This window comes from Streptopelia decaocto, assembly GCF_964273445.1.
Source record: "Streptopelia decaocto genome assembly, chromosome: 3".
Lineage (NCBI taxonomy): Eukaryota > Metazoa > Chordata > Aves > Columbiformes > Columbidae > Streptopelia > Streptopelia decaocto.
Window position 1 is genome coordinate 75,477,204 of NC_138656.1, and position 14,459 is coordinate 75,491,662.

The 14,459-nt window shown below is 40.6% G+C and overlaps 1 protein-coding gene across 3 annotated transcripts in view; it reads right to left on the bottom strand.

Annotated features, from left to right (window-relative positions):
* LIN28B (lin-28 homolog B) overlaps positions 1-14,459 on the bottom strand; it is a gene marked incomplete at both ends in the record, with an annotated part of 85,263 nt that overhangs the window by 32,177 nt on the left and 38,627 nt on the right. For all 3 annotated transcript variants that reach the window (XM_082047191.1, XM_082047189.1, XM_082047190.1), the window contains one exon: positions 4,363-4,547. In XM_082047191.1, the coding sequence (XP_081903317.1) occupies positions 4,363-4,547 (185 nt within the window). The remainder of the gene's footprint in view (positions 1-4,362; positions 4,548-14,459) is intronic.

Genomic DNA, 14,459 nt, shown 5'->3' on the forward strand with positions numbered 1-14,459 from the left:
ACAGGCTAGCCATGGCTTGCTGTCTCCTGAGGAGCAAGACTTTCCTGCTTGGGCTCTCACTCTGGAGCACTCATTCTACCATAGCTTTACACCTGGCATTTCCAGAAGACTGAAGTTTAGCTACACCCTAAGGCTGGAGGTGAAATCATGCCAAATAGTGTATAGTCCATAGATACTGGATGTTTTACACACCAGTTAGTGGCAGTTGTTTTGTCTTTCCTCCCTTAAGCCACTTTCCTTTGTTCTTCTGGCAAAGAAAATAATGTGGTCTTGGAGATCTGATTCTGTTCTCATCAGGATGGACAGACCAAGTCCTGGAAGCACACCGTGTGTTCGGTGTGCATGAAGGCTGTGGCTGCTGACCTCCCTTAAACACAGATGCATGATGTAGAGATTTTAACAAGGGCTGTTGGATATGAATATATGCAGTAACGCTTTTCAGAGGCTTCTAACTTAGAGTTGGATAAGTCTGAACAAAGATGAGGAAAGATTAACCCGTTGCCCTAGAAATCCATCTCCAAGCCAGCTTTCAAATCTCAGATCCACAGCACCAAGTGCTGTTTAAAAGTTTCCTATTTTTTTAACCCTATTAATAAAACTCTATAGTTTTATCCCACTCTTTGAAAAACCTGAACTGGTGCTAAACCTTCCAAAAAGTTGTCAGCCTGAAAAAAAGTGCAAATATGGAAAACTTTGTCCCTAATGACTGTAGTCAAGCAAAGATACAACCTTCCTGAAGTACTGGAATAGTGCAAAGCTCTCAGGCTTTTTAGTGGGTTTTGTCCTTTTTATTTTATTGTATTATTTTTTTTTAATCCAACAGCATTCTGATGCTCCTGTTACAAGCAGTTCATACTAGTTTGGTGGATTACTATGGCACAGTTAGCAAATATCCATAATAAAATAATGTAAGAAAGCACATCTCAGACTGGTGTTTATTGCTCTTCCTAGCCTATTGTCTAAAATAATCTCAAGTTTTGCTAGAGGATCCAAGAAAAAGTTGCATCCAGCAACTCAGGTACTTAACACATCATTTAATAGTCTTTTTCAGATTAGGTGTTGATACTGAAGAGATGCCTAAACCACTGATGGCCAGAGATGGAAAGCTATACCTCCCTATTTCTTACAGTCTCTCTCTCTTTAAGTACATGCTCCTGTTGGAAAAAGGACAGTAGGGACACAGTGACCTCATTTCACACAGCGGTTTTCTTGTAAGAGAACAAAAACTATGGTGGTATTTGCAGTCCGTAAGCCTAAGAAGGGTCTCAAACATCACTGGAAAGAAGAACTAAACACTCAACATCAATAGTGTTACTGAGCAGGTGATTAAGGTGTCAGTTCAGAGTACTTCATCTTTTTGCATCAGCTCCCCATGGTCATTCCTAGAGAGCAGCACAGTGTGCTTTGTGACAGCTCACTGTCAACGTTGAGCAAAACACAGAGTGTTCAGCAGGTGTTAAGAGCTCCTATGAAGGAAGCCACAACCTGACGCAGTGTAACTTGTTGCAAATTCATACCCTGCCTTACTTTGGTAGAGACCAGCCTCGCCGCTGTGCATCTCTGCAATAGAACACCACTTCTGAACCCAGCACTTGCCAGATGCAAATCCCAGCTGAGTCTCCTCAGAGAAACCTCCCCTCTAGCCCAGAATACTCTAGACACTGTGAAAAAATATGTATGTAAGACAGTGGGTATTACAATAGCCTAAAGTAAGGTCTGGGAATCTAAAGCCGCAAGCTGCTTATAGCCACAGTTTCATTTCACATGGACCACAACAGACTTTCTCTTCCTCAGTGGGAAAGATGCCCAAGTGCTCTGTATCACTGACAGCGATTACAAAGCCTTTCCATCCACGGTATAAAATTCATGTGGCCCACAGTAACCTTGCAGGGGAAATATTATCACAGCAAGGTCCCCACAGCAACAACACTCTGCAAATTGCAGAGACTCCATCTATTGTGGAAGCACCACCAATATTTGGTAACCTCAGTCTCATTACTTTTTTTCCTCTCTCTGCACATATTGCTGCTTTTCCCTTTCTTTTTCTCACCTTTGCTATCTCTTTCTGCCAGTCTTCCCTGCGTACACCATTAAAGTGTCATTGGATCTGTTCAAATGGGATCCATTTAAAGAGATTCAGTGAGGCTCAGTCCTCACACCGTTACACTGATAACGCAGAAACAGATAAACACAAGAATGTGGAATTAGCTTTCATAAATGGAGGCAGTTCTCAAAGTACAACAGCAATCTTCAAGAAACATGTTGGAGATGCACTTTTTAAATTGGCTAGGCATTCAATCAAAAATAATTTTCCTTTGAGCAAAGACACTGCTCCTCACCAAACTGTAATATCAATACCATTTCAGACATTTCAAATTTCAGATTTTTTTGGTGTCTTACGACTTAAGCATAAGAATTTTGAGACAGAAGTGGGTAGGTGGTTTTGCCCATGTTTCATATTCAAATAATTTCAACTTAATTTTGAATTTTTCCTTCTTTAAAGGCAAGTCAACATGAAGTACATTGTCTCCTGGATCATCCCTCTGCATTGTTTTTCATGGCGTATCTGTTCAATTTTTTCTATGCTTTAGCTATGAGAAAACATCATTGAAAGTAGGATTCATCTCACCTAACTTCAGAGCCTTGTAAGGGAAATATCTACAGCATTGGAACTAGGCTCCCTTTGTAGCTCCTGAAGAGAAACAGCCATAAGGTAAGATTCATCCCCCATATTCTAGATGCTTCCCTGGGATAAGACTAATCGCTCTCTGAAAGTACTGCTTCCTCTGCATTGACTATGCTGTGCACTACAGGTATCTACATTTGTTCAAATCCCTGTCTATTTCAATATGTAGTTTTTCCTGGTCTACTTGCAACTTGCCCTTTACATTTCAAGATTTTGAAGCAAGGACTGTCTTCTTTCATATATATATGTGCAACAGTATCGTGACTGCATGGCTGTGGCCTTTATTTGTTGCTGTAGTATGAAACATGAATAACAATGGTAATGCTAATACCCTAAACTAGATCAGTAATTACAGTCCACTGAATACCAACGGTTTAAATAAGAACTATCTTGGAAGCCTAGCATAGAGGGGGAAGAAAAAAAATTCAAAGCCATTGCATGCAACACAACTCTGAAAGGCCAGATATGGTGGGCAATCAAAAAGAAAGCTTTGTCCAGCTTACAAAGTCTCTCCTTGTTGTGGTTATGGACTCTGATCTGTTACAGCAGCAATAAATTTTGTTCATGGCCTCTAGCTTTTACAAAGAAGGTGAAAGAGGGACAACTATCATGTTGTTTCCAGTCCTTAATTAAAAAAAAGGGGGTAGGGGGGCAGGAAGGAAGCCTTTTAACAGAGGTGGGGACAAGTGGAGTTCATCTGCAGCCAGCAAAGGCTCCTAATCCCCTGTTTCTGGAGGCTGGGCTACACTGCCTTTCCAGGTGAGCCCCTCTTTCCCAAGCTGCTCTGCTTCAGAATTTGCAGCAGAAGAGTGTCAACTCTCAGCCATGCCATACATCAAATACTGTAGGCAAAACTTCGCTGTTTGGATGTTCCTACTACGATCTTTCACAAATGGTATGATTCCACTTAATCTCAGTCCTTACAGCTACTGGGCTGGGCAATACCGTGAGTCAAAAATGGGAAATTCACCTAAATACAAGAACTTTTGGGCAGGAAGGCTGTCCTTGTGGAACTAGGTGTAGGTGGCTTCAAAGTGAAGAGGATTACAGAACTTCAAGCCAGAGGCAGAAAATAAAGTGAAACAGTGAAAGTCCGTCTGCTGCACTTATGAGAAGTGCAGCTCTCAAGACTAATCTGAAATTTATAAAATATTGTTACAACACTTCTTCAGACCACCAGGCATTAAAACTTCTGGAAACACCTGATACTCTGTTCACTACATAAGACTATAATTAATCAAATTATGTACATCTCAACCCTGACTGCACCACCTACACTTTCCTCTGTATAAAACTACTGATGCACAGTTTAAAACCCCACTGCACACAATAGTCTCTTTAGGATGTACAATTCTCACCTAAACATGATGCTATTTCACCTGTATTCAGACTGACCTCTCTTCTCAATCTAATAGCAGTATTTTCAAAATAATATTACATTCATTTGCAGTTTCCCTCTAGTTCAATAAAACCTCCTTAAGTAAAACCAACCAAGCAGGTGATTTATGTAGTTGTATTGATACATCTTAATGCATTTAATTAAATTATTAGGCTACACATAAAAGCCAAATTTACATAGAATGGTTTCATTTCACAAATGAATAAATGCTCAAATCACAATTTCAAGAAAAACTTGAGAAGAAAATAAAGGGGGAATAGCAAAATAAGGTAATTACCTATCTCCCTTTGGTTTTCTTTTTTGTACTGTCTTCCCTTTGGGTCGTCTTTCACTTCCTAAACAGGGGCTCCCACCAGGGCCTGTTACCCGTATTGATTCAAGGCCTTTGGAAGATTTCTTAAAAGTAAATTCCACTGGTTCTCCTTCTTTTAGGCTTCTAAATCCTTCCATGTAAAGCTTGCTCTGTAAATAGGAAAAACACTCTTGGTTACCATTGCCTTAAAAACAGTATTTACATTAATAATCAACAGGAAAAATTATCCCGTCTACCGTCCTAGAACACATACAGGTTTAATAACAATTTCAGCTGTGTGAGCTATATAGCAGACGATACTACAAATTATAGTCCTGGATAAACTGAAAACACTATTCAACCTAAACAAGTAATAAGAACCTATTTTCAATATCAACAAAAATGAAATAACATTTTCCTTTTCTGTGATGAATGCTGGAGATATAAGAAGTGGAGAAAGTGCTGTATTCTTAAAAATCCTTCATAACAGGCATTGGGAACTAAAAAGGCTTTTAAAACAAAATAGGAGGAGAGTAAATGTACACTTCAGAGATAATTTGCTTATGATCAAAATTATCGTAATTCGTATTCCTTGTATCTTGGACATGGCTCTGCTGCTCTGAAAGTGAATCAAAGATACAACGAGCTCGAGGGCAGGAGGAAGGCACTCTGAACAAAGTCCACTGAAATGGGCAATTCACATATCCCTTGTAAGCTGCTAAATTTCTGTTCACTAACCCAAAAATCTTACCTAGTTAGAATGATTTATGTATGGATTTGTATTTTCATTCATAGAAAAGGAAATTATTATCATCAGGGTGAGTGAAAAAAATACTGATAAATCTTTTGATATTACACTGTAGCAGCAAATCTTGGACATGCTGAAGTCAAAAGGAGCTCACCAGTGATTTTGATGCAATGAAAATTTACATCTCAATTCCTAATAAATTATGTACAATAGTAAGTCTACATCCCAGGACAAATCTGATGAATCAAACTTAAATGATTTTCAAGTAAAGTGAGACAAGGTTTTTTTGAAAAAAGATACAACAGTAGACACTACTTGCACTACATGCTTACTTTACACATTATATAAATGAAATCAGTTGGACTCAGAGACAGAGAAGATTACAAAATCCATCAATTTCCAAACACTTGTAGTTTTTGCAGGAGAGTTATAAAACATGTTTTCTTACTTTGCTCATGAACTCTTCATAGCAAAGAGAAAAATGTACCCCGACTTATTCTTTCTTCATTCTCCAGCCTTCACTTGGCCAAATCATGGAGTTCAAGAAGAAAATTTCACTGCAGGTGCCATCCCACTCAATCACAATTCAAAAAGAGCCGAGTGACACTTGCCTTTGTAAATCATATCTACTACCCCACAAGTACAACTAGAGAACAGGTTCAAACCAGATGACAATCCCTGACATGGGCTCCTTGTATTCACGTTATGGGTATTGGGAGGTCTGCAGGAACAAGACACTATTGTAGCAGAGCACAAGACCTGACACCTAGAGAGTTCATAGTTGACATGCAAAGAGGGAGCTGGTCTCTTCACAAGGATGCTCAGAGAGCAGGACAGGAGGCCAACAGGCCCAAGTGCTTCAGGGGAAACTCCATCCAGACACAAGGAGATGTTGCTCACTATGAGAAGAATTAAACAGTAAAGCCCAGAAAAGTAGTATACTTCACTGAAAATTGCTAAGACTCAGTTTAACAGAGCACTGAATAACCTAATCCAAGGCCCTGTTTTCAGCAAAAGGTTGGATTATATGATCTCAAGAGGTCCCTTCCAACCTAGAGTTTTCTGTGATTCAGATATCTTAATCCAGAGCTGAATCACACCTGGTGAGACTGGAAAAGAAGGATTCCAGTTCCTTGTTCTGCAGTAGACTTACCCTGGGGAACCTGTGTGACTTCTGCCTGTCTTTCTAAAGAGAGACACCACTGCAAAGTCAATTTCCCACAACACTAACAGACTAAGTTAAAAAATATAAAATAATTTGGAATATTTATTTTAATGAAACCATGTAAAAGCACACGCACTTTTGCTTCCAAACATCCCAACTACTGTGCGAGGTGAGTTCTCACAGTCTACCTAGCAGCAACCATTCCTAATGCAACAAGACACACCAATGCCAGTCTGACTGAAGGGCTCAGTTGCTCCTAATTTTTCCAGCAGCCAAAATTAAGCAAGAACACAGCTCCACTGGTTAGGACAAAGGCTTGTTTTGCTTATCCATTTGGGCAGCTCTCATACACATGCGCTCTTCCACCAAACGTTCTAATAGTGTGAAGCATGAGACAAACAGCTGATTTTCTAGGTGAGAGGCTGAGCAGTATTTAAAAAGGGCGTGCGGGGAGGACACAGTATGGAAGAGGGGCATACAGATGAAAGAATAAATATATAATATTTCATAAGCTTGGCTGTTTTTTGAAATTAGAATATATGGTATGAAAAAGGAAATACACACATTTTCCACAGAAATTCTACATAAACCAATGAAACAAACCACCCAGGAAGGCAGTATTATTTCAAGAAAGCCCTCCACTTTGCAATGTCTGTATAGCAATACGGGAATTTTTGTCACAATGAAGAAACATCCAAGTTCATAATATGCCCCCAAAAAGACACGATCACGTCAACTGAAATAGCCGATTCTGCCTGTGGCGTGAATCCATCTCCAGGTCCACCCACACCTCTTCAGTCTTCAGCAGCTACCAGGGAAAATCTTGTTGAAAGAACTGAACAACATGTATTTTGTCCCAAACTCAAACATATAGTTCTAAACCAGATAATCATGACAACACAAATGAGTGCCAATCGCAAGGGGAACCTCAAGCAGGTAAACATGAGCCCATATTTCTCATGCATGGACACTTCTGTCTTTGTGTTTAATTACACCTTCATGAAGGTATAGTTAAGTCTCTGCAAGTCTTATGAGTTTTTCCTTTCTGAGTTATAAAACAAACATCAAAAGGTTGACATCTGATACGCACATAACATTACGTGTACTTCAAAATAAAGAAGTACTTACTTAAAAAGCAACTTAAACCAAGGCATTATTAGTACTCTAAAATGTTTTTATTTTTCTCATTTCACTTTTAGCAACAGAACTTTTATTTTCAAATAAAACACTATATTTACAAGAAGGATTTTTAAATATATTTAACAGCCAAAGTAATGGAACAATTACGCTTTCATAAATCACACATTATGCAAGTGTACATTTTTTGCATGTCTGTTTTTCAGGCACTTTTAACAACAGAAAATGTTGAAAAAAACCCCACTCCAAACAACTTGCACAGCACTCTCCTTGAATACACCTTAACAGCTTTTCAATGCTATAGATGGATTTGGTGTCGCCTGACTTATTGTGTAACTGTATACTACCATACTGTCAGCCAGTGTATGGTGAGATTCTCTGAGGGCACAATAACAATTCAAAGCCATAGTGAAAAAATGGCATTTGGAAACCAGCAAAACAAATCTAAAACCTGAATTCCTCTTAACGTGTCTGAAGAGTTGGACAAAAAAATGTCAGTAATGTTGATAATTTAATGTTGAGAGACCTAGCTCAGTATTTTCCTCACATTACTTAAACAAATAAACCCCACAAAACTAAAAGCAGAGAGAGTTTCAAGTCACTGAACCATTTCTAGAGCCCTGGATGGGGTGTATGGGCACACTGTCAATGAACAAAGGGAAAAACTTAAAAGCAACATGCTTTTCCTCCTTTCTCTCTCTTTCAGCTGTCAGAGACTTTGCTGTTATTTTTTACCAGCAGTCAATACAGTGATTTCAGACAAGAGCTTTTTTCTTTTTTAAACTAGGCAGGACCATTTCTATTTTTTGTAGGTACCCTATTATTTCTTGGTATTTTAGCCTATAATGTAAAGTCTCACACATCTCTGTCACAAGCACCAGCTTGGTCCAAAATGCTGGAAATTTCGTAAGAGTATTAGCAAAAACAAAAACTAAGAGTGGAAAAATCCACAATCCCAGTTTCTTGGAAAGCATTTCCTACTACAAAACAAAAATCAAAACATAACAAATATAAACTGCATTAGCAAGATGGTCCCAAAGAAAAGTACCATTTCCTGGGCAGTGTGAGGGAGCGCTTACAGCTCGCACCAGGCTCTACAAAAGAAAGGAAGTTTGGAATTAAGGCTCATTACAGGGGCCTGATTGCCTCTGATAGTGTGCATAACTTTTATTAACATGTGGGGAGGGAAGGGAGAACAGCGTCCAGTAAGCGCCTCCTCACAACTTCTTTGCAATTTCTAGTTGGGACTGCAAAGTGCTGTCGCAGACATTAAATTCTTTAGAGAGGGGGGGAAAAAGTTATTTGGTGGCATTCTGCTTAGATCGTTTATTTTCTGTATCTCTCATTTCTGCCCCTTTTTATCTAGTGATTGATTGATTGCCCGGTACAATGACCAGATGCCACCAGTATGCCGGGTTTCCCAAAAGAAAACGGTTTTCCCTCCAAAATTATCTACAATTAAATCCAGACATGAAGGAAAGCATATCCTGAAGCCCAGCCGCACTGAAGATCATAAGAAATTCTCTCCAAAACAACCTTGTACAGTTGCATCAAGAGCCAGCAACCTTTGAGTAAAGCAAGAGTACAGAGTAAGAGGACACAGAAGTAAAGCAATTTACACTGGATCTATAGTAGTGCTCCTATCCACATTAGGTCAAACCCAGAATTTAACTGTTGTACACTGCAAATGTTACAGGAAGCGCTGCAAAATAAAATCAGTTACACATACAAGTCCTGCCGCAAAGACTTCTGCTGCCCACCAAAAGGTCATTTGAGGAGGTTTGTGAAGATCATATATTTTAAACAAACAAAAAATCCACTACGCTGAACAACAGCCCCTCTGAGAGCAACATGTAGCTCTGCTGCACTAATGCAGACTTCGAAGGCCGGGCACCCACCCACCCACCAGACAACTCGCCATTGCTCCCGCTGACCTCAAGGGCTTTTTCCTGCTCCTAGAGGCTTATCTCGCACCAAATCTGGCACTTCTGGGTCCTCACCATAAGCCAATTTAACTCACTAATCTGACAGGAAACAAACTCAGTTTAAAAAGGTGGGGGGGAAGGATAAGAGGAAGCAGGGATAGATTTTTGTTTTTCCAGTGAGCTAAATCTGTTCACAGAAAGGTTCAACAAGCTCCAAGGCATACACAGTGGAAAAGGCAACTTCTGAGATCAGAATGTGTTCCTTAATAACTTATGTAAAAATGAAAGATCTACAGTATTATAAATATTTTTTAAAGCTCAACGTACTTACTTAAAAATAAAGCTATATACGACTCTGTTTCTGAAAGAGGTTCACTTCAGTTCTTAGGCAAACACAAGCTACGTACACTACATGTAAACAATGTTTAATCAGACAGGGTGAGCTACTGCACGTAACTTTACAGTAGGGAAAGAACTGGTATGTAGGCAGTTACTGCAATGCAGCTGGTACACTGCAATTTCACATCCTTATTTACTTGGAATTTGTTTGTCTTGAATCTCCACCTCGACCATAGTCATGTTCATATCCTTGTTCCCATTCATCATCTTGTCGCTGTCCCAACACTGTTACTCTTCTGAGAAGGGTGCAATGGTATTTACTTACCGTTTGAACAAAAGGTTCTCTCTAATTCAAAGTCACCCTCCCTATACAAAAGAAGATTTTATTCTTTCTCAATTTATTTATACGTCTAAAGAACTTTCACTAACTGCTTTAACTCTTAAGAACTTACATGAAATTCTAACTCAGTTTAGTATTTTCAGTTCCTGTTCCACCAAAACTTCCAGGAAGTGACTTCCTTTCATAATATACTCCTCCTTCCTTTCACATTACTTTTTCCTACCAATATCCCTCCCAGGAGAAGATTCCCTGCTAGAAGGATTAAGTAATTTCCCACAATCCTCCTTTTCCTTTATTTGGGATTCAGGATAAACCTTTTCTCCATTCAAACCTCCAGCACTTCAGCTCTTCAGTTAACTAACCAGTTCTAATTCAACAAATGTTCACCTTAAAAAAACCCTATTATTGATCCCATTTAACTCCAACCAAATTAACCCAGTTCATGTTTTGTCTTCATTTTTTAAAGGATCAGGTTTTCTATAAGGTCAGCAATTCCTTCCAAGTTTTAAATAACACAACTTCTATTCTGAATTACTCTTTTGGTAAGAAAGCTGTTGAGTGTCATGTACCGAAGTATCATATCATTATATCATTTATGCTTAAATATGGATCTAGCCTACTACATAGCCTACCTACAATGTTACTATTCCTACTAGTATTCCTCTCATAATATTGGTATTACATTGTCTGTACATAAATCCTAAGCTAGAGGCCTACAACAGGTCTTTCGTAATGCTTTCTCAAAGTGATTTTGACCAGATTCTACTGTGTCGATGCTACTGTTTGTTTCTTTACATGGTTCTACTTCATTCATGATACCTTACCAATTTGCTGCACAATTTTCAGTATTTGTGTTCAGGCCACAAATGCTATTTGACTGTGTTTCCACTGCCTATGTATCTGGTTACACCAGCTGTTCTAGTTTTGTATACTAAATAATGAGCCTGGATAACAAACATCTCAGTTGCTTCTCCTCCCTGACCTCACCCCACTTCTCTCGCTATGCTATTTTTTTGCTAGTGTAGCACCTACACAACTAGTCTTCTACTACTAGTTTTCACCCTTCTTTTGCATATACCATTTGTGTTACTGAATGTGCAATTCTCCTTCTCCCAATTTTCCTTTTTCTGTGCTGTAATACCAGGCCTGAAAATTAAGCCAGCCTTTTCTCCGATTTCTTAGTTTAAATATTTCCTCATCAGTCATGCTAGGCACAACATACAGTTTTAGGACTCAGTTCAGTCAATGCAAAAAGACCGTTCCTCTTCCCCTGCCTCAGTCTCATATTGACTCAGGAAGAAAACCGTTTACCTTTTCTTGGTATTGTCACATTTTCTGCTGTGGTTTTGCTCCTTGAATCAGTTCTATGCAGTCAAAAAAAAGGGCATACCTCAAAAGCAGCCTACGCGAGCATGCAGCCATGGCAGGTAATGCTGTCCTGTGCAGCACCTTGCCAACTCACCGCTTACAGTGCCTCAGTGACCTCCTGAAACCACGCTGTTAATCCCAGACAGTTTATAATACCCTCTGAAGTCCATCCATTGAGAAGCAGCATCTTCTCTTGACAGTCTCTCAATGGTCGAACACCTCCAAGCTCCCTCGCTACCAGCCAACCACACCGCCCCTGGGAGCCCCACAAGTGCCCCCAGGATGGAGACCCTTCCCTTCCTTCACTCACCACTGAGCTATTCCACCCTCAGGAGGATGCAGCTGAAAATGCCCCCATTTCCTGCTACAAACGCTCTTGTTTAATGTAACACAGTTTTGCAGAAACCCAAAGGTTCTTTCTACAAAAATTTGGAACAAATAGACATGACCTTTTACCCAGTCATTAAACAGGGAAGATTATCCTCTTTCTGTTTTCATTGAGAGGAGGTGCTATTTTGTTTTTCTTCTTTCACGAGACAAGGGCCTGAGGAGCAGATGAACAGGCTCTCTAGGGCACCGTGACATTCAGTTCATTTTAGTGAAGTGCAAAATGTCCCAGTGGAAGAGAAAACCAGCATGGCTAGGCTGTGGGTACAGTGTACCTCTTCCACTGAAAAATTAATGACAACAGTGAGCTTCATACTTTTATAGCGTCCACCTACATGGAGTATTTTTCAAGCCTCCTTTCTGTTAAAAACCCAAAGCTCCCAGGCAGAGACCAAAACAAGCCATTCTTGCAGCTCTTTTATGACCTGGAAAAAGGTGCCATGCAGAGTCTCAGACCTTCCCCTCTCCCACAGGCTTCTGGCAAAGAAAAAAAAACAACAAACTGCAGGCCACCAGAAAATCCATGAGTGAATCTGTTTCTCTCATTTCTCCCACAAGGGATACAAGTGCATTGAAACTTGCATGATGAATGTGGCTGAACTCTCTCCTGTCTGGCATCTCTACCATGAGTTTAATGGTGAGGACAGAAAACAGTATGGCTGCGTTTCACTCATTTTGAAAAACTCGCTGAATATACTAGAGCACAGTTCTCCCCTAAGAAATCTAAAAACTAGCTGATTTCAGTGTAGATTGTCCCATGAACACAGATGGAAGCACAAGAGCACAGGAAGGCGCAATGTACAACCCACACAGCTTGCTGCGTTTTTCAAGAACTGAAAATGTACTCCAGTAGAAAGCACAGTCTTGATGGTAGAGTTATTTCACCTAAACCACAGTTTCCTCCAGATTTGCAACACCTTTCTAGTGTCGTTAACCACAGGTTCAGAAGCAACTGCAGCACCTCTATTTTCCACGCCTGCCCTGTGATGTCTATACGCTTCATTTCTGTGCTCCTCTATACATCTCCATGTGTGGGAATGACAATCCCCTATGCCAGGAGATGTTTCAGCTATATAAAGCTTTCCTATCCACCTCCCGCATCACATGCCACCATCTCAAGAGACTGAATGTAATTAAAAGGAAATTAAGCCAGATTGTGCTCTGCTAATTCAGGTGTAGTGGGATCTCTCTCTGAACATGCACCTTTGCCTTCCCCTGCACAAAAGTGGCCCAAAAGTCATGTTTTCTTACTGCAGACCCCTAACATCCATCTCTGGGAAACTGTCCTTAACCTTTATATTGGACACCAGTAGTGAAAAATAGTACCAGGAAAATACTGAGAAAGTGGTTCATCCACCTTTCTGCATCCCAGTTTTATATGAGAAAATTGAGTAGTTCATGTCTCATCAGTAAACAGAAGAACAGCTTACACTGTGGGCAACTACAGAAGACTTAGGCTGACACTGAGAAAAGGCATTTAATACAAATGATTTGGCAAGTCAGCAGTACAGAGAGAGTCCTGAACCTGTTAAGACAGTCCAGCTCACCCAATTCTCATGGCAAAATACATTTCGATTACACCAACCTGCTTCTTTCTTCCTGAAGTGTGGCAGAACAGGTAGGTACCAACAACTCTGCAGATCAAGAGGGGAACTGCAGCTTGGAGAGAAGGTAACTGGGTTGTGTCGGTTGATACAGGCTAATACATAGCCAGGAGAGAAAAGATCTTACTTGTGAGCAGCAAGCTGAGGTAGGACTGTGGGGTCAGAAGGAGGAAGATAAGAGAGAGGATAGTGGTTTGATCATGCTGGAACTCAGCAACTTGACTTTTTCTTGGGACAGGTGACAGGGTGGTGGAAGGGCTGGGCCATACTGAAAGACCAGGGGTAGCAGCCTGCAAGTAATGGGCTGAGGCAATGGCCTGGCTGACTTTTCAAGCTAAAACTGATCTGTGGCAAAGAAGTGGCTACAGGTTCTCAAAGCTGCAGAAAAGAGAACTGCCCTCTCTTCCCAGGCTGTGAAGGCACAGGGAGCAGCCTAAGTCCTGGAAGCAGAACAAGGGTTTACAGCCCAATCCTGACCTGGACTGTGCTAGCAGTCCACCACTGCCTCTGGTTGGTCCCAGCTACCTATAGGCTGGAGCCTGAAGAACTCTCCTTACACCACCACCACCCTTCCCAGGTCCTGGGCTGAGAGACAGAGCCTGCCAGCCCAGCACAGTGCCGTGACTGCAACCTCACAGGACCTCACCTCAGAAACCCGAGATCCCTGCTGTGGAGGATGCTTTCTGAAAACTACCATCAGCTGCATTAGCACAAAGCCCCTCCATGCTTCAATGACCTCTTCTAATTCTTCAGAGAGAAGAAAACTGTCTGCTTGAAAGCTACTGCGAGCTGGGGAGTGAAGGAGTGAGTGAGCATGGATGATATTTTAGCCAACAGGGAGTAACTATGCCCTAAGCAACCCCAAGATAAAAATCTATTATCTTGTAAACAGGAACCTCTCTTGAACTATTCCCAAGGTTTTGGGCAAATACTGTTTTTACTTTTGTGGTACAGGTGTCCTTGGCTCCCACGAGGGACCTGCATTGCACTGTGAAAGGTCCTGCACAAATGATACAAGGCAGCATCATTTATCAACAAGCAATGCACCAATGCTGCTAAATCATTTGGA